A 19,514-nucleotide genomic window follows, 5' to 3' on the forward strand; every position below is an offset into this window, starting at 1 on the left:
TTCATCAAAGAATTAAAAAATGTCATATTTTCCGCAAAAATATTAAGCAGCCCAACTGTTTTTAACATTGATAATAAGAAATATTTCTTCAGCAGCAAACCAGCTTATCAGAATGATTTCTGAAGGATCATGTGACACTGAAGACTGGAGTAATGATGCTGAAAATTCAGTTTGCCATCAAAGGAATAAATTATTATTTTTTAAATATATTTAAATAGAAAACAGTTATTTTAAACTTTGTAATATTACTGTATTTTTGATCAAATAAATGCAGCCTTGGTGAGCATAAGAGACTCCAAACTTGCTCCGTGGCCTAATAGGTAGAAAATGTGTGTGTTAGCTTGTGTCATGACTTGTTTGTGCTCATTTCTGTTCTGTAGCTACTTGTCACTCTCTCCTATCTAAAGCATCTGTCAAAAACAGAAAGGAAGTGAGGAAAGCAGTAAGTGTGAATGGCGGATGCATCTGCTTCCTGTCTCAATTCACTTTATTAATCTTAGACTCTTGTGCACCTCTGGCCTGCATTACTGTCGTTACATCAAATCATGTCTACTAATTTCCTGATCTTGGCAAGCTGAAGCTTTCACTGAATGTACCTCTTGGCACCAGCAGCAGGAAAAACAACAAACTCTTTAGCTCCGGCCATCATCTTTGCATAAGCCTTCACTCTCAGCACTGAGGGTTGGAAATTATCAGGGCATTGAATGCAGTGGTGCATTGTGGATTATGTAATTTGATAACAAACTTTGCCACTTTTTGAATGCCAGAATGATTTTATTTATTCGGAGTAAAAAGCACTTGCTGTTCCCTTTTTTCTTCTCTAACACTCTTAAAGGTCACTGGTGAAGACCTCCGCCATCATTGGACTGTTTAACGGCTTTAAACTGCTTCCTACACTTTAACTCTAAAACCTCTGGTGCCATTTCATTCAGTCCCTCACAGAACCTCATGTTATCCAGTTACTCAACAGATATCATCATATGATCAAGTACACAAGTTTTTAGCATGATTTGACTCGAAAATGTTCAGATACTGTATATTAATCTGATGATGAATTTTGGTTCTGGATTCGAATTATCCTAATGAAATGGCATGTGTTACACCTTTCACGTGTATTTCTGTGTTTTGGTTTCAGGTGGTTAGCCAGCGTTTCCCCCAGAACAGTATTGGAGCTGTAGGTAGTGCCATGTTTCTGCGTTTCGTGAACCCGGCTATAGTCTCTCCATATGAGGCTGGAATTCTCGACAAAAAGCCTCCACCCAGAATAGAAAGGGGCCTTAAACTCGTGTCAAAGGTGAGAGTTTTTGCATAGAGATAAAATTAATACTTCTTTTATAAAAGTTGTCCATGCTGGAAAACAGATTGTGTCAGCTTACTGTATGTTGGCTCATATATTCATATATTATGAAAGCTCATATATTATTATTATATTATTATTATTATTAGACATCAGTATGCAAAATGGAAAGATTTGGAGTTTTCTGTTTTATAAAGACTCAACTTTCATTTGTCATCTGTCCGCAGATCCTGCAAAGTATTGCCAACCATGTTTTGTTCACAAAAGAGGAACACATGAGGCCGTTTAATGACTTTGTGAAGAGTAATTTTGATGCAGCCAGGAGGTAAGAAAGTGATTAGAGATCTTCAGGATTTAGATCCTGCCAAACGGTATGTTTAAACTTTGGGTTTTCTTGTAGATTTTTCCTGGACATTGCCTCTGACTGCCCGGCGAGCGACTCTCTCAACCACAGCCTGTCCTTCATCAGTGATGGCAATGTTTTGGCCCTGCACAGGCTGCTGTGGAACAACCAAGAGAAAATCGGCCAGTATTTGTCTCGTAACAGGTGAGCGCTCAGTATCAGAGAGACTGTTATTGGAAGTGAAAATGCAGTTTTTAGATTCTTGGAATTGTGCTCATTCAAATGTCTATATTTGTTTGGGAACTGATTTGCATTTTTTACTCTCTTTTCTCAACTTGTTTCTCTCTGATCTTATAGTATTGGTTAAATACAAGGGAAAGCTGTTTTGTTGTGAAAATTATCTCTTTGAATGACAGGGTCATTGTATTAATCCTACAGTAAAATATTGTAATGCAAGCATACATTTTTTTATATAAATTTTTCAAGTTTCAGTTAATCAGAGAATATTTTTCCAAACTTCAGGGATCATAAAGCAGTTGGAAGGAGGCCCTTTGATAAGATGGCCACCCTGCTTGCTTACCTGGGTCCCCCAGAACACAAACCTGTTGCAGATACTCATTGGTCTAGCCTGAATTTCACCAGCTTCAAATTTGAGGAGTTTATGACAAGGTAGAAAAGGCTGCACCTTGTATTTTATTATAGTTTTCCAGCATGCATGGTATGTTTGTCTCCTTTTCCAATAATAAAATCTAAACATTCTTGTAACAGATAAAAGACTGCTTGTCAGTTTGAATTACTTTTTTATTTTTCTATCAATTTTATTCTTATTTTAAGCAGAAACCCCACTTTTACTTTGCAGTTCATAACTGCAGTCCATAACTGTTTTAATTTTTTTTAGATACCAGGTGCATGAGAAAGAAGAGTTTAAAGCATTGAAGACTCTTAACATCTTTTACCAGGCTGGAACTTCAAAGAACGGAAACCCTGTGTTTTACTATGTAACTCGCAAGTAAGACTTCATGATACTTCAAAGTTTTATTGCTTCTAAAAACAATCAGTTAACTAACAACAGCTTACAGAGGCATAGATTTACCTTTGTTGATTAAATTATAAAGATATTACAGCATTTCACACACACACACACAAAAAAAAAACGGATTGCTTGTTTAATAATGGTTGTGAATAGTATCAATATTTTTCATTTTTGAAATATTTTTCGCTAATGTTAAGCAAAAAGCTGTTTGTTACAAGCTGTATAACATCTACGAAAGTTTCATAGCATTTCAGAAAGACTACTAAGTCTCCAAAGAATCTCACATTATTGTCTGCCTTCAAAGCAGAAGCGAGGTTGATGGTCACTGTATCATCTGTAGAAAGCTCAAAGTCATGAACGCAAGCAGCGGAAGTTTGAAGCAGCTGGTCACGGAGGAATCGGAGGAACTGCCAGTGAGGGCGCCGAAACTTGCTTCTTTAGGATTCTGGGTTGTGTTGTTTTTGGAGCTGGATGGTGTGGTGTTGTTCATAGACCCATTAGAGCTGGTTGAAATTGTGCTGTTCGTAATCTGGTTACCACCGTTCCCATTCAGATTAACGCCGTTCCCATTCCCACCGTTGTTTTTGGCAGTGGCGGTAGTGGTGTTTAATGGAGAATAAGTAGTAGTGGCTGAACCAGGGACCTGCATACAGCCGAACATCACAACAAAAAGAACCACGCAGAAGTCCACTTTCAGAGCCATTTCCCGGATCTGAGAAGAACATAGCACAAAAATCACATCAGTACAGAAGTATAAGCTTTTCTTTTTTTATTAGCTCCATAATGATGTTTAACACATATGAGCAGTTTTTTCAGGTATAAGATTAATTTATGTTTATAGAGGTTGAGTATCATTCGGAATTGAATTTTAATTTGTGAACACTTTGCATCAGTCCAGAGAAATAATTTAGTGCATAAAACAATGTTTAGAACGTTCCCTGGGTACTCACCGGCAGTGATCCACGTAAATAATGCTGATGTTCACCGAGATGTTCACTCTGCGAGTGGTGATGTGCAGTGCCTCTAAACACATGCTGACGCTTTTAATAATGACACCAGTGGAAGAAGTCACATGGTTCTTCAAAAAGGAGGGTCAGTGATGCTGAAAAGATTTCCTTTTGTTTAACAAATAGTTTGTTTGCTTTTCATGAGGTATCATGGTGACAATTGGAAAACTGGCTTGAGTTGCTCTGCCTACAAAAAAAGATTTCCATATATAGTTAGGTCTATATTCCTACATAGCTTGTAGGGCTGCACGATTATGACAAATATCATAATTGTCGATTATTCCCTTGAAATTGTAATTGAGATGATTAATTACGATTATCACAATTTACATTGAATGATGTTTATACCATTGTTTGATGCAACTGCATGCCGTATTTTTATATGAAAATAAGCTGAAAACACTCTAACTGAAAAACGTTTAGTACTTTTCTGTAGTATTAAGCCTCAAAAGTCAACTATACATCGGATTGGTTTCTTCTTTAAATTATAAAAAGTAAAAATATTAGTTATACTAAAACTAAAATTAAAATAATGGGGAAAACCCTTAAGATAACATGTAGAAAGAAAAGAATGCATCGTAAGCATGCAGAATAACATAAGATGGACTTTGAATGATTAATTGCCGCTTTGAATGATTATGTAATTGTGGCATCCATAATTGTAATTGCGATTAGAAATCCAATTAATTGTGCAGCCCTAATAGCTGGGTAACCTGATTTAACCGTTTATCACTGCCATTAGTAATAACAGGCTTTCTAAATGTTTTGTGTTCTGTCAGAAGAGTCAACCATGATAATGAAAGCCTGATGCTGAGAAAAATAAACCCTGCTTTCCCAGCTGGAAAATCCTGTTAACATCCGCTTTAAAGCTACATTTTATGTTTTTTTTGGTTTAGGTAGTTGTGAAGATGGATTACCCTCTGTTTGGGAGCTGAAGGTGCTGGTAGACCATCTTGAATCAAGCGTCATGTTTGTCAGTTGTTTTTGGAGCATGGTAGGTATTTTTCTCGTTATTTTAGTGACTGATTTATTACTTTAAAACTTTTTTAAAATGACATTCAAATGGATTTTTTTTGAATATGGTTGCTCAAGTAATATGTTGTAGCCAAGTGGTGAAAGTTTGGCTGGTTTCCATCAATGTTTAGCCTTTGCTAGTAAATTCCAGGGTTTGTACCCGTATGTATGATGGCCCAGTAGTGCACAACACTATGAAATCTCCATAACACAACGCATTGGACTAATTTAGTTGTTTTGTGCTAATTTCGCTGTGTTGTGCTAATTCCTTTGCATTGCAGCTTGTTTCCGTTGTGTTGTGATGATTTTGTTGTTGTAACTTGTTTCCGTTATGTTGTGATGATTTCGTCGTTGTATCTTGTTTCCGTTGTGTTGTGATGATTTTGTCGTTGTAACTTGTTTCCATTATGTTGTGATGATTTCATCGTTGTAGCTCGTTTCCATTGTGTTGCAGCTTGTTTCCATGGCGTTGTGCTAATTTTGAGTTACAGCTTGCTTTCATTGTGTTGTGCAAAAAAGTACATTACTTTATTGAATTGCATCACAATCTCATCTATGTAATCTGATGAAAATCATTATTTCATTATATTGATTTTATAATTTGTATAAAAAATAAAATGATTGAACAGTGCAGAATTTTGATTAAAAAAAGAATGGTTTTTGTTCATGTTTTTATTATTGCAGAAGTATTAACAGAATCATGCATTTAACTTATCATTTTTAAAACAGAATGGATTGTCAGAAGTTAATCTGATTAACATATGACATGCTTCTACACCCATTTCATGTGAACCTGTATGTCCAGTAATCCTGTTTGTTGCTCCACTAAATCGGTACATTGTGAGACTGTTCTGTTTTGGAAGTTTAAGTCCATTTTATATTTCCATAATATGTTAAACATCAACATTATTTGAAAATATTTGTTATCTATTTGTTAACTTGAATTTATAATTTAATCGAAGGACCCTCATAGCCCTTGCATCATGGCCATCAGGAGGAGGGAACAGCAGACTGATGTATAGAGTGAACCCACACTGCATCCTGAGCTTGTGTTTCGGCTGAGGTTCTGATTGGGTCTCTTCACGCTCCGCGTACGGAGAGTGGTGGTCCTGCGGGTGGTGGAGACGGTGGTGACGAAGTCGTCTGTTGTGACTAGGCCTTCTGTAGTTGAATGAGTATTAGAATGGGAAACCTTTGAAGTTGAGGTAAAGAGAAAACCATGTGTCATCCTTGTTAAGTGCACACAGACGGTTTCCTGAGACATTGATTTCCCACAATGCCCGTGGCAAAGAAGCTGGGAAATGAAGCAGACGGTTATAGGAGATGTCAAGGATGCGCAGATGTGTGAATGCTATAAGCAGGATGCATCCAAAGTTATTTGTGTTTGTAGTTTGTTAGTTATAGTTTGTTGTTTGCTAGTTCCGTAATTTATGGTGAGTCCAGATTTGATTATATTGAGTTACTGATTAGGCCTGATGACAGTAAGTCTGATTAATGCGAGTGATGCAAACGAGTCTGACTATATTGAGTAATGCAATTTGTGTCTGATTATACTGGAATAAAAGTGTCTGACCTCAGGGAATCTCATTATAGTATGTCTGATGCCACCTAATGACTATGAGTCTGAACTTTAGTGAATTTGAATATACAGTAAGTGATTAAGATGGCAGTGTTTATTCCGATTATAGTGAGTGGCAGCAGTGAGGCTGATTATAGTTTGTGTTGATACTAAATCTAATTATAGTGAGTAATGGTTGTGAGTCTTATATAATCTTTGCTAATGATGACAAAAAGTATTTTTATGTGTTCTGCCTCTTTTATTTGCAGATGTGAGGCTAGTCAAAGCATTGGCATAAATTCTGAGATTGACAATCAGTGTTACACATGCAAACGTACAGCAGAGCTGTGAAGGTCTTCATGCAGTGGCTCTGCAGATTTGCCTGCAACTAGTTCTGCTTCACTCTTTAAGCACTTGCTTATAAAAAGCAGCATTTATATATAACTTGCATAAAGCTTGTTCATATCATGCCATACAACCTGAAAATGTGTGATTGTGAGTCTAATCCTAATTGTGAATTACTTACCTTCTCCTTGACATCACATGTGCTTGTTTTTCCTCTCCTCTTTCTGTCTTTCATTTTCTCTCCATCCCTCTCCTCTTTTTTTTCCTGCTTGATCTTCAGATTAACACAGCTCTGATTTCTTATTTTTTATGCTATTCTTATTTTATGTTGCATTAAAATCCAAATCCCGTCTTTCTCTGTGCAGGTCCCTTTCTGGGATCACTATGATAGCAGAGGAGAGAGAGAGGCAAGGAGGGGAGATGTAGTAGAGTCTATGCCTTGGTACAAGAAAGAGAGCAAGGAAGTGCTGACATCTCTGTTTCCTCTTTAGGATTCCCTCATTCAGCATCCATTTCCTCTGCTTTCTTTTCTGCTCTCTCCCCATCCTGCTTTCCTGTTTTCATTCTTTCTTCAGTCATTAAACAATACTTAACCTGTAATTCAGGTCTGAACATGTTTTGTCTGAGTTTTAAATTGCTGGGACAGAGTATGATTAAAAAACACACTAATTCCAGCTGGGAAAAATTCTAAAATTAACACAATTTCTGATCTTGCAGAAATTTCAATCAAGTCCTGATTTTATTAATTTTGTTATTCTGATTATGATGTTGTCTGTCAGTAAGAGTAACGTACTGTCATCTCCATTTAACACATTTTACCATGTTTTAATCAGTTCCTCTCAGATTTTCCCACACAATCAGCACATACTGTAAAACTCAGTGTTTAAATTAAAACTCTAATAATGAAGCAGTTCTTAATTCTTAGTGTAGTATCATTCCTAGAACGCTTTTTGGTAACTGATTTAAAGTTCCTCACCATTGTGTCCTTGCCCGGGGCAGGTGTGTGTGGGTTTTGAACAAAAGAGCTCTGGTACAGAACCTTTCCAGTGCCACTCTCCATTTCTCTCTCTTCCTCTCCCTCTTTCTTCCTCAATCGCTTCATTCTAGCAGAGCCTGCTTACGCTGCCCAGTAATGACACATCCTCTGCCTACTAATGTAGCTTTAAACACAAATCCCCACTCCATTTCGAATGATTCTGTGGCCTGTGTTTTAGTGGATCACAGTGTTTTTGATGTGAGCCAGGCAAAAGGGAAAGTCATCTGGAGGTCTTTGGTTAGAGAAGATGGTCATTGCCACATGACGTATACTCTTTTTTCTTTTCTTTTTTTTTACATGTTTTCAACTTTCCATTGTATATTAACATTTTCCAACAAGTTCTTCTTTATTTTAGCGAATCATAATAATATTGCTTAAAACACAGGTTTATAAATAGCTTTTTTATTAAAACACTTTAAAAAACATGCAATCACAATCTCAACGTATATAACATATTAACACTCATTTGTTCATGTGAAGTTAAGTGTTTGCATATGCAAGACATGAACATGTTGTGTGGAAGTTTGTGACTCACTGTGGAGTCTGTAGAATTGGTTAATTCAGAATTAGTTTAGCTTAAAAAGCTGTCATGTTTAGGTATTAGCTGGTTTGATCTAGGTTTTGTAATTTTCTGTTTGGGGCTCTGGAAATGTTGCGTTGAATGTTTGACTCGTTGTGGTGCTCCTGACTGGATGTTGTTTTTTTTTTTTTTTTTTTTGACTCTTGTGGTGGCAGATCAGTGGGAAAAGACATTATAGCTGTAGAATCATTTGTACCAATTATTCAAATTGAACGAATGATGGGTTCGGGAATTTTGTGTTGAGTTGATTCTTCAGCTAGTTCTGAATCTCCTGATTGAGTTGTTTTCTGTGAGTCTGGTAATGATGATTTAGTGGGGAGAGACACCATAGCTGTGGAATTATTAGTACCATTAATATCAGTGAAGTGGTTGATCTGTTCATGTATGGCAATTGTAGAAGGTTCTACAGCTGCAGTGGAGGGAATTTTAAATTTTGTAGAATCAGGGATGTGTTGCTCTATAGCTTGATTGGGTTCTGTAATCTTCTGTATTGTGGTCTGAAGTCGTTGAGTTGATTGTTCCACTAGTTGTAAATCTTTTATTTGAGTTGTTTTCGGTGAGTCTAGTGATGATGGTTCAGTAGGGAAAGAGGCCGTAGCTGTAGAGTCATTTGTACCAGTCACACTGATGGAATGAGTGCTTTGTTCCTGTATGGGAGCTGAAGATGGTTTGACCTCGATCTCCGTGTTCTTTGGTCCTTCTGATGTTGTAAATTCCAGTTTGTCTGGTCTCATCGTTAATGGTTTGATGGTGTTCGTATCATTGTAAACTTCATTCACAAGTCTTAATAACATATAGAAAGCATAAGCCTTTTCTGGTAAACGTAATGCATGTTGTAGGTTTAAAGGGTTAGTTCACCCAAAAATGGAAATTATGTCATTAATGACTCACCCTCATGTCGTTCCAAACCCGTAAGACCTCCGTTCATCTTCGGAACACAGTTTAAGATATTTTAGATTTAGTCCGAGAGCTTTCTGTCCCTCCATTGAAAATGTATGTACGGTATACTGTCCATGTCCAGAAAGGTAATAAAAACATCATCAAAGTAGTCCATGTGACATCAGAGGGTCAGTTAGAATTTGTTGAAGCATCGAAAATACATTTTGGTCCAAAAATGAGTCATTAATGACATAATTTCCATTTTTGGGTGAACTAACACTTTAAGTTCTGCCTTCTCACTTGTGACCTTTTCACTCCTTCTCCACCCTTGCTTTGAAGTGTGTCTGCATTGGTGGGGTCAGAGTTTGTTGTCAAAGAGATGCTCAGTGACAGCAAAATGGCCAACAAATAAAAGAACAAACAAGGTCTATGTCACTCCATGTGTAATATTTGATATGTTATGGCTATAGAGAGAGAGCAAAACACATAACATTTAACCTCGTATTTTATATATGCAATATGGTTTATATTTTATATAAAATATTGTTTCTTCAAGAGATTGTCCCTGTTATATATGTGTATAATAATTGTATCCATTCACATAACAGTTTAACTATCTACAGTAACTGTTCTTGGGTATTATGCATGTGTATTTTATATATTTTATACTTTATTATTATAATTTATTTTTAACCAGGATCAGTGTTAAAAATACTGGAAGAACTGTCAATATATCAGCAAGGATTATATTTTTCTTCTCTTTAAAAGGTTATTCAATTTTTTTTAATTCTTCCCAATGATGTTGGAATTCAGTCCAATATGTACGAAATTTTCTAGCTGGAATTTTTAACAAAATTACACTCAAACAATAAAGGTTCGTTGACAAAATGTATAGTATCTTACCGTTTCTAGGCTGTTCCTCTGTCTCTGATCACTAAGATCAGAATCAGAAAGTCAGAGGAGGCAATTGCAAATGCATTTATCAGCGGTCCTGGATGGTTTGCTTTTCTATTTATAACATGCTGAGAATATATTGTGCTAGATCAAATGAGCATGTGTTAAGTGTGAATGAAAAGCAGAAATGTGGGTGTGGCTGTAAAATGATGTATTTTCTCATGGTGGTGTGATGCTGCAAAATAAAATTTAATTAATCTTAATTTTACCTAAGTTTTGATTTAGATGAGAAACAACAAGTCTTGTCTAGTTTCAAGGTTCAAAATAAAGACATGTAATTGTTTTATTCTTAAAAACACAAAACTGCACAGTCATTTTCAAATCAGCTTTTTTTCATGTTTTTTACTAGAAATATTTTAACATCCTTAAAACAAGATAAGTTTAATCATAAAATTGGATGAATCTGATTGACATCAGAGAAATATTTTTCATTAAGTTTATTTATCTTACCACATTGGCAAGTATTTTTTTTTTTTTAAGCATAAAAAACGAAATCAATAAATAGATATATTCCCAAAACATAGTCTTCTCACACATTTTTTTGTTGTTTGTCAAGTATATATATCTTTTTAAGGATGTTTAAAGATTTCTTTTTAGATGACAACAAAATACAAATGTATTATTTAAAATACAGACAACGTAAATGCACACACATATGAAACATGGTCATACAATATTGTTATAGCCTAAAATAAGGAGAGACAATGTGGCGAGTGACAAGCTTATTTGCAGTATTTTCAGAATTTTATACTTTCAGGATTTCATTGTAGAATACAATAGAATTTTATACTTTCATATTTCAGACCTTTTTAAGTCTTATGCAGTAGATAACAGTTAAAGCTTAAGCAGGTGCAGACTTGAAATGTCACCAGGGGAAGTTGTGTGACACCAGTTTAAGTGTCTGATCGTGATCACACCTCTGTGTCTGAGCTCTCTGGTGCTTTTGCATCAGGCTCAGGACTGTTCTCTTGGGTGATGTCGCCATTTGGGTCCTTCACAGGCGGCTCAGCGCTGGACTGCTCTGTGTCATTCTTCTCCTCAGTCTCGTTCTTCTGATCCTCTCTACTCTCCTCTTGTGCTGTGGTGACCTCTGATAGCATCAAGCAGGTCTCAGTTGGGTGCCCGTCCACTTGGCCTTCATCTCGGCGTGGTGATTCACTCTTCTCTCTTCTGGCATGTTCGTCAGTGCTGTCATAACGAGGCTGGAGACTAGAGATTATTCCTCTCAGGTGACAAACCTGACAGGAGCATATCAGTGTGGTCAGCAACAATACCAAGCAGCCCACTGTGAGAGCAGCCACAATCAGTTGCAGTTTATTTCCATCAGTTGGTAGAGAGAAAATACAGTATCCTTCCTCAGGTTTAGTAGTGGTCTGAATGCTGTCTGTATTTAAAGATGTTGTCTCGTCAGTGTTTGGGTCTGGTGACACTTTCTTATTCGTAGATGTTGTCGGGGTGACATTTATTTCATTTGTCATAGACATGCTATTATTTGTTCCACTCTCTTCTGTGACTGATGTTTTGCTAGCATTTGGCGTTCCGAAGAGCAATGCAAAATACACAAAACAAACTGTTCTGGAACTTATCATGGTTCTTCTGCAAGACATAAGAGAAAGGAACAGTTTTGTTTTTTTACTTTCTGTTCATTTTTTATGTTTCGTATTATTTATATATACTTACAATTTTTCTAGAAATTCATCTTCAAAATCATGAATGTTTTCAATAATATTATAATCTAATTCAAACATTGTTGGTGACAATAATGGAGCATTCAATGTCAAAAACAAGTGTATAAATCATGTTCATGTATGTATAAAATGTATAAAATTCAATTATATTCAATAATATACACACGTGGTCAGAATTGTTGGTACCCTTAGTAAATATGATCAAAGAAAGCTGTGAAAATAAATCTGCATTGTTAATCCTTTTGATCTTTTATTTGAAAAAAAAATCACAAAAATCTAACCTTCCATTGGAGAATAAGAATTTAAAATGATGGGAAATATCATTGTGAAATAAATGTTTTTTCTCAAATAGATGTTGGACACAATTACTGGTACCCCTAGAGATTCTTATGAGTAAAATATATCTGAAATATATTCCCATTCATATTCACATTTTTGAGCACTCCAGCATGATTATGAACATGAAATTATCCAGCCATGGCCAAATTCCAAATTAATCACCCATCACAATGAGAAAACCCAAAGAATTTGAGCTTCACAAATTAAAAAGTGGCTTTCAGAAAATAGCTAGAGCAGTGAAAATTCCGAAATTTCCATCGTCAGGGCAATAATTAAGAAGTTCAAATCATCAGAAAATGTTCTGAATCTGCCTGGAAGAGGACATGTGTCTATATCGTCCTAATGCACACTGAGGAGGAGAATTTTAGTGACCAAAGACTCTTCAAGGATCACAGCTGGAGAATTGCAGAAAAAGGTTGAGTTTCGGGGTCAGAAAACCTTTAAAAAATTATCAAACAGCACCTACATCACCACATGTTGTTTGGGAGGGCTTCAAGAAAGAAAAATCAAGAAAAGAAAATGCTTTCACCAAAAAACAATCTCCAGCATATTCAGTTGTCAGACATGACTGGAACTTCAAATGGGACTGGCTTCAATGATCAGATGAAACTAAAGAATGAGCTTTTTTAGCAGCAAACAATCAATATGGGTTTGGTGAACACCGGGATAAAAAGTACCCCATGTGTACAATGAAATATACTGCTGTATTTTTAATGCTGTGGGCCTATATTTCTTCTGGAGGTCCTGGACATCTTTTTTAGACAGATCATCATTGATTCTATGAAATAGCAACAGATAAAAAAATCAAAAAGTGACTGACTCTGTTAGAAATCTTATAATGGGCCATGCTGTTTTTTTGTTCTTAAAAGGGGAATATTATAAAAAAAAACAATCCATAAAAAAAACAAAAATGTGTGTCTGTGGGCAAAAAAAAGATTTTGTTATGTGGATTCCAGTTCCTTGACCTAAACCTTATAAAAAATGAAAGTGGTGAACTGAAGAGGAGAAGCACCGTCATGGAGCTGGGAATCTGAAGGGTCTGGAGAGATTCTGGATGAAGGAATGGTCTCTTATCTCTTGTCAGGTGTTCTCTAACCTCATCAGGCATTATAGGAGAAAACTCCTATACTATTTTGGCAAATGAAGGTTTCAAAAAGTATTGAATAAAAGGGTACCGTTAATTGTGTCCAATGTGTATTAGAGAAAAACATTTATTTCATAATATTTCCCCCCATTTTAAATTATTATTCTCCAATGTAAGGTTAGATTTTTGTGAATTTCTTAAATCATAGACCAAAAGGATTAACAATGCAGATTTATCTTCACAGCCTTATTTGTTCATATTTACCAAGGGTAACAACAATTCTGACCATATATATATATATATATATATATATATATATATATATATTTAATGTTGTTTGTTTGATATTTTTTCTTGCTTAGTTCTTCATGTAGAATGTATCTTTTAAATGTACACATTTTTATTCATTTTTGAGATATCCACATTGTGCATCATGAAACTTAGTATGTTAGGAACTATATATACTAATATACAGTAATTTATATACCATTTATCACTTAAATCTATAAACTTTCATTCATTTTTGTGAGACTTTGGGACATTATTTTATTAAATTACTGAAATGAAATTGAGGAGCTTGATCCTCATAGATAAAACAAAGTAAATGGTCTCTTACCTTTTCGGTCAGTTGCTGGTTTGTTCTGATGTACTGTTATCTGAAGAGGCTCGAATGACTCTGCGTGAGTGTATGCGCACTGTGAATTTCAGCACTAGAGCCTTTTTTGAGAAGTGGTAATTTTAAAACTGAAGCTGCAGGTGCTCACACTCATTAACCAGCAATGAGTTTCCTGTCTGTTGTTTCACTTCTGTTTGGGCTCTTATATTAGACATGTACATGAACCGCTGTGTGGCTAAAGTCATCTTGTGGCTTTTTTCACATTTATTCAAGGCTAGTTACATGCGCAAAGACCTCATTAGACAGCACTTTTTTTTTGGTAAAATATAAACCAGTGCATGTCATGAAGAATTCGCCCATGTTTTGACATTTAGTCTGTTTTTATAACCTTTAAGCTGTTATGACAGTTGAAAATTCTCAAGGATGGCTTGGTCAATCTAATAATAACAGCATTCGGTGGTTTTGCAGATCTTTGTTTCCATTTGTCTGTTTTCCTTTCCCTCACAGGTTCAAGACGGGACAGATTAATGGGGACTTACTTATATACCATGTCCTTCTCACACTCAAACCATACTACGCCAAACCATATGAGCTAGTAGTGGACTTGACGCATGCTGGTCCAAGCAACCGCTTCAAGACCGACTTCCTCTCCAAATGGTTTGTTGTTTTTCCAGGATTTGCTTACGAGAATGTGGCCGCCATGTACATCTATAACTGTAACACATGGGTACGAGAATACACCAAGTACCATGAGAGACTACTGACAGGCCTCAAAAGCAGCAAGAAGCTACTGTTCATTGACTCACCCTCATGGCTGGCTGAGTATGTGGAACCAGAGCAACAGAAGCTTCCGGCAGCCACTCTTGCACTGGAAGAAGACCTGAAAGAAGACCTGAAGGTCTTTCATAATGCTCTAAAACTGGCCCATAAAGACACCAAAGTGTCCATTAAGGTGTGTGAAAAAAGATGGACACCTCTTCTTACAGCTTGATTTCACTTTTTTTGTTTTGTCTCAATATGTCTGCTTCTGTCTTCGCTCCAGGTGGGCAGTACGGCAGTGCAGGTGACCTCAGCCGAACGAACACGAGTCTTGGGTCAGTCTGTCTTCCTCAACGACATCTACTATGCTTCAGAGATCGAGGAGATCTGCCTAGTGGATGAAAATCAGTTCACACTGACCATTGCTAACCAAGGCACGCCATTGACCTTAATGCACCAGGAGTGTGAGAGCATAGTTCACTCGATTATCCACATCCGAACGCGTTGGGAGCTCTCTCAGCCCGACTCCATTCCCCAGCACACCAAGATAAGGCCAAAAGACGTTCTGGGGACCCTTCTCAACATCGCCCTCCTCAACCTGGGAAGCTCTGACCCCAGTTTAAGGTGATCAGTCATCTAATTCCATCAAACGTATTTATATCAAAACTAGTTTATTCATTTCTGAATATTTCTGTCTCTGTTTTGTTTAAAGGTCTGCAGCTTACAACCTCCTGTGTGCCTTAACTTGCACCTTTAACCTAAAGATTGAAGGCCAACTGCTGGAGACCTCTGGCCTCTGCATCCCTGCCAATAATACCCTCTTCATCGTGTCCATTAGCAAGACTCTAGCAGCTAATGAGCCTCACCTGACCCTGGAGTTCCTGGAGGAGTGTATCTCTGGCTTCAGCAAGTCCAGTTAGTGCTCCATTAAGCCCTCAATTAAACTCTCAAAAGTCTCTTGAGGTCCTTTAGCCGTTTCAGATCATTAATTGCCCTCCTAGGAAGTTGCTATTTAAAACTGCTATATAACTGTTGTGTTTTTGCAGCAGTGCCATAGAAGAACCGTTATTGGTTCCACAAAGAACCTTTCAGTCAATAGTTCTTAACCATTTTATTGTTAGCATAAAAGAACACTTTAAAAATCTGAAGAAACTTTTTCCACAATAAAGGACTGAAAGGTTCTTCAAGCAACCATAGATTCCAATCAAGAACCATTATTTTTAAGAGTGTTAATAGTTTCTCTAGAGCAGTGGTTCCCAATCCTGGTCCTGGAGAACCCCCAACACTGCACATTTTAGATGTCCCCCTATTCAAACACACCTGATTCAACTCATCAGCTCATTAGTGAAGACTCCAAGACCTCAAATGTGTGTGTGTGTGTGTGTGTGAGATAAGAGAGACACCAAAAATGTGCGGTGTTGGGGGTTCTCCAGGACCAGTATTGGGAACCACTGCTTGATCCTTGAGCAAGGCACCGAACCCCCAACTGCTCCCCGGGCGCCGCAGCATAAATGGCTGCCCACTGCTCCGCGTGTGTGTTCACTGCTGTGTGTGTGCACTTTGGATGGGTTAAAAGCAGAGCACGATTTCTGAGTATGGGTCACCATACTTGGCTGTATGTCACGTCACTTTATTTTGGGTTTTGCTGAGGGGTGTACATAATGAAACCATGTAAATAATGGTTTGCTATTTGCAGTTCTTTCAGTCGTATTTATGTAGCACTCATTTCCTTAAAGATTTATACTTACAGTTTAGAGAGCGTGTCTGTGTTGAGCTGATGTCAACTTCCTGTTTCTACAGATAACAGATCTACTTGATGTAGTTCTGGACAGTTTTATTAAAACCAGTGCAACCGGAGGTCTCGGATTCATCAAAGCTGAAGTGATGGCAGACACAGCAGTGGCCTCTGGTAATGTCAAACTGGTGTCTAGCAAGGTGACGTACATACACACACAGACACACTTTGTAAGTTCAGCTTTTAGAAGACTGTTTTTCCTACATTTAGACCAGAAAAAAAACTTGAACAGGCTGAGTTCCAAATTTTAAGAATGTTTATGAACATGTAAAAAGCGACGCAGAAGATGTTACGTGATGTGATGCTATAACAACGGCTCTAATTATAGAAGCACTGTGTGAGAATCAGATGTGGTTTTCTTTCTCTCTCACATGCTGTTCGTACTCTCTTTAACCACCTTATCCATTTCTGTTTCTCTCGCTTTGTCATGAGAGATAGTGATCATGGGCTTTTGGTTGGTTCATTGGGCTTTTGGTTGGTTCATTGTGCTCAGCTGGGTTCTGTGAACCAGACAAACTTGACATCTGAATACGTCATTCAAACAAATTCTTCAAAAATTTCCAAGCAGAACAATCCTTTTTTTTTTAATTTTTTATGGGAAATGGAAAATATTTTTTCTTCAGTGTATTGTGCACTTCAGTGTTAATTCAGTATTATTTATATACTTTTTTATATACTCTATTATATATACAGTTTTATATTTATATATACATTTTTATATATTTTAGTATTATTTATTATACATATTTTATTTATGTTTTTAATTTTTTTTTAAGTTTGTTTTTAGTAAGTCTTAGTTTTATTTCAGTTTTAGATTCAGTAATTTTAGTACTTCAACTTACTTTCAGTAAGTTGCCAAGGCAGCAGTTATACGTTTTTCAACTATTTTAACCTATTTATATAATGTTGGATATTCAACATTGTATTTTGTTTTATTTAAGCTTTATTTAATTTAATGTTTATTATTTTTCATTTTAGTTTACCATAACAACACTGGAATTCTCTCATCTAAATTTATCTATTATATATATATTATAACTAAATTTACCTCTTCCATGTTGTGACCCTGCTGGTGGCCACAGGGCCTCTTTCACTGTGGGCATCCACCCATGGCCTGGTTATCAACTTCATCCACTCCCTCTGCACATGCTCCCAGCTGAGTTTCAGTGGTAAGATGACATTTTTGCCCTAGAGAGATGTTTTCATGGCTCAGTGACTTATTGATTACTGAAGTGTCTTGTTCTTCTGCTCTGCAGAGGAGACCAAGCAGGTGTTGCGTCTAAGTCTGACAGAGTTCTCCCTGCCAAAGTTCTACCTACTGTTCGGCATCAGCAAGGTAAAAATGGCTGCGGTCATCGCCTTTCGTTCCAGCTACAGGGATTGTTCGTTTTCTCCGGGCTCCTACGAGAGAGAGACCTTTGCTCTGTCATCCCTGGAGACGGTCACCGAGGCATTGCTGGAGATCATGGAGGTATGTTATACTTTATAAGCAGCAAGTGAATAATCACATTTCTTCCATCTTAAGTAGGCTAGTGATGAGGGAAAGGCTTTTGCCCTGGATAGCCTCACCCAAAATAGCATTGGTTTCCCACTCTGTATAGGTATTTAATAGAACAGAATTTTGTTGCTTTGCACAGCATTTTGTATTTAGTGTGGGCACTTGTTTCTTTGTTAAAGGCCTAGTTTACCCAGAAATTAGAATTCTGTCTTTAATAACTCAACCTCATCTCGTTCCAAACCCGTAAGGCCTTCGTTTATCTTCTGAACACAAATAAAGATATTTTTGATGAAATCCGAGAGCTTTCTGACCCTCCATAGACAGTAATGCAACTACCACGTTTAAGGCCCAGAAAGGCAGTAAGGACATCATTAAAATAATCCATGTGACATCAGTGGTTCAACTATAATTTTATGAAGCTACGAGAATTTTTTTTTGTGTGTGCAAAGAAAACAAAAATAGCTACTTTATTCAACAGTTTCTTCTCTTCTGTGTCGCGTGTTCACAACAGTACCATGACGCATTTTCTTTTTTGGGTGAACTATCCCTTTAAGTTGGTTTTGCAGTGTTCGTTCAAGAAATTACTTGCAGCTCTGCTCTGTGTTCACAGGAAATGGTTGTTTGGTTAAAACACTTAGTTTAATACTCAGACCTTAAAATGAAGATCAAATGTTATGCATCTGTTTGTTTCATTTCCCTATATATTAATCTGAGTGCCGTAAAGCATTGCATACAAGTTAAAACAAGTGTGTTAAAGGGTTTGTCTGGGTTTTTCCCTTTGTGTTTTAGGCATGTATGAGGGACATTCCAGGCTGTAAGTGGCTGGATCAGTGGACCGATCTGGCACAGAAGTATGTAAACTCTGCTCTGTATTGATGAATTTCGAAATAATTTACTAATAAACTAAAGTTTAGGTACACTGTTATGTGTTCAAGTTAGATTCACGATGTGTGTGTTTAATGTGCAGGTTTGCATTTCAATACAATCCATCCCTGCAGCCGCGGGCACTTGTAGTGTTTGGTTGCATCAGTAAACAGGTCACACACACTCAAATTAAACAAATCATACGGATCCTGAGCAAGGCCAGCCCTCTCCTCAGCATCGACCGGGTCAGAACTTGTCTACACTGTCAGTCTTACTTTCAAACATAAACATGGGCTTGTCATAAAAATAAGTTCCAATCCATAAGCTGTATTGTGTACAGTTATTACTCAGCTCTGGAAAGTAGTACATTTTGATGTGTGCTGATCGTCTTGGGTGATAATGCCACTGTCTAGCTTTGCAGTAATGTTTTCTGTCATTTAAGAAGAACTGTGTTTTGTTTTTTCTCAGGGTTTGGAGAGCTGCCTGAAGGGTGCTGATAACTGTAACAGCCAGGTGCTGATCGAAGCTACCGTCATTGCCCTCACTAAACTACAGCCTCTGCTCAACAAGGTCTCAAATTACAGTGTTTTTCTAGATATGACTGTGTGTGTGTGTGTGTGTGTGTGTGTGTGTGTGTGACTTATTTGAATGTGGTGTCACTCAGGACTCACCGATGCACAAAGCACTGTTCTGGGTCGCTGTGGCTGTGCTGCAGTTGGATGAGGTGAATCTGTACTCAGCCTGAACTGCTCTGCTGGAACAGAACCTACACACACTCGATAGTCTGCTAGTCTTCAATGACAAGGTACTAATATAACACTCTCA

At 37.1% G+C, this 19,514-nt stretch overlaps 2 protein-coding genes across 2 annotated transcripts in view; one reads left to right on the forward strand and one right to left on the reverse strand.

The window, feature by feature from the left end:
* The window catches only part of nf1b (neurofibromin 1b), a 39,173-nt gene that overhangs the window by 14,069 nt on the left and 5,590 nt on the right, over positions 1-19,514 (forward strand). Inside the window, 17 exon segments of the mRNA XM_042732025.1 lie at positions 379-442; positions 1,136-1,294; positions 1,525-1,622; positions 1,698-1,844; positions 2,163-2,309; positions 2,539-2,649; positions 14,281-14,725; positions 14,816-15,156; positions 15,245-15,447; positions 15,579-15,580; positions 16,333-16,441; positions 17,410-17,496; positions 17,584-17,798; positions 18,615-18,676; positions 18,793-18,934; positions 19,158-19,259; positions 19,354-19,494. Of these exon segments, the coding sequence (XP_042587959.1) occupies positions 379-442; positions 1,136-1,294; positions 1,525-1,622; positions 1,698-1,844; positions 2,163-2,309; positions 2,539-2,649; positions 14,281-14,725; positions 14,816-15,156; positions 15,245-15,447; positions 15,579-15,580; positions 16,333-16,441; positions 17,410-17,496; positions 17,584-17,798; positions 18,615-18,676; positions 18,793-18,934; positions 19,158-19,259; positions 19,354-19,494 (2,575 nt within the window).
* On the reverse strand, positions 10,297-13,937 carry LOC122138739. The gene is made up of 2 exons (XM_042732995.1): positions 13,774-13,937; positions 10,297-11,642 (listed from the first exon to the last, which is right to left on the reverse strand). Exon 2 carries the CDS (start codon positions 11,633-11,635, stop codon positions 10,958-10,960), a length of 678 nt encoding a protein of 225 aa, XP_042588929.1. The 5' UTR covers positions 11,636-11,642; positions 13,774-13,937; the 3' UTR covers positions 10,297-10,957.

This window comes from Cyprinus carpio, chromosome B10, assembly GCF_018340385.1.
Source record: "Cyprinus carpio isolate SPL01 chromosome B10, ASM1834038v1, whole genome shotgun sequence".
NCBI lineage: Eukaryota > Metazoa > Chordata > Actinopteri > Cypriniformes > Cyprinidae > Cyprinus > Cyprinus carpio.

Excerpts from the sequence above, each read along its gene's own strand:
- LOC122138739 (XM_042732995.1), bottom strand. The coding sequence starts at position 11,635 with ATGATAAGTTCCAGAACAGTTTGTTTTGTGTATTTTGCATTGCTCTTC.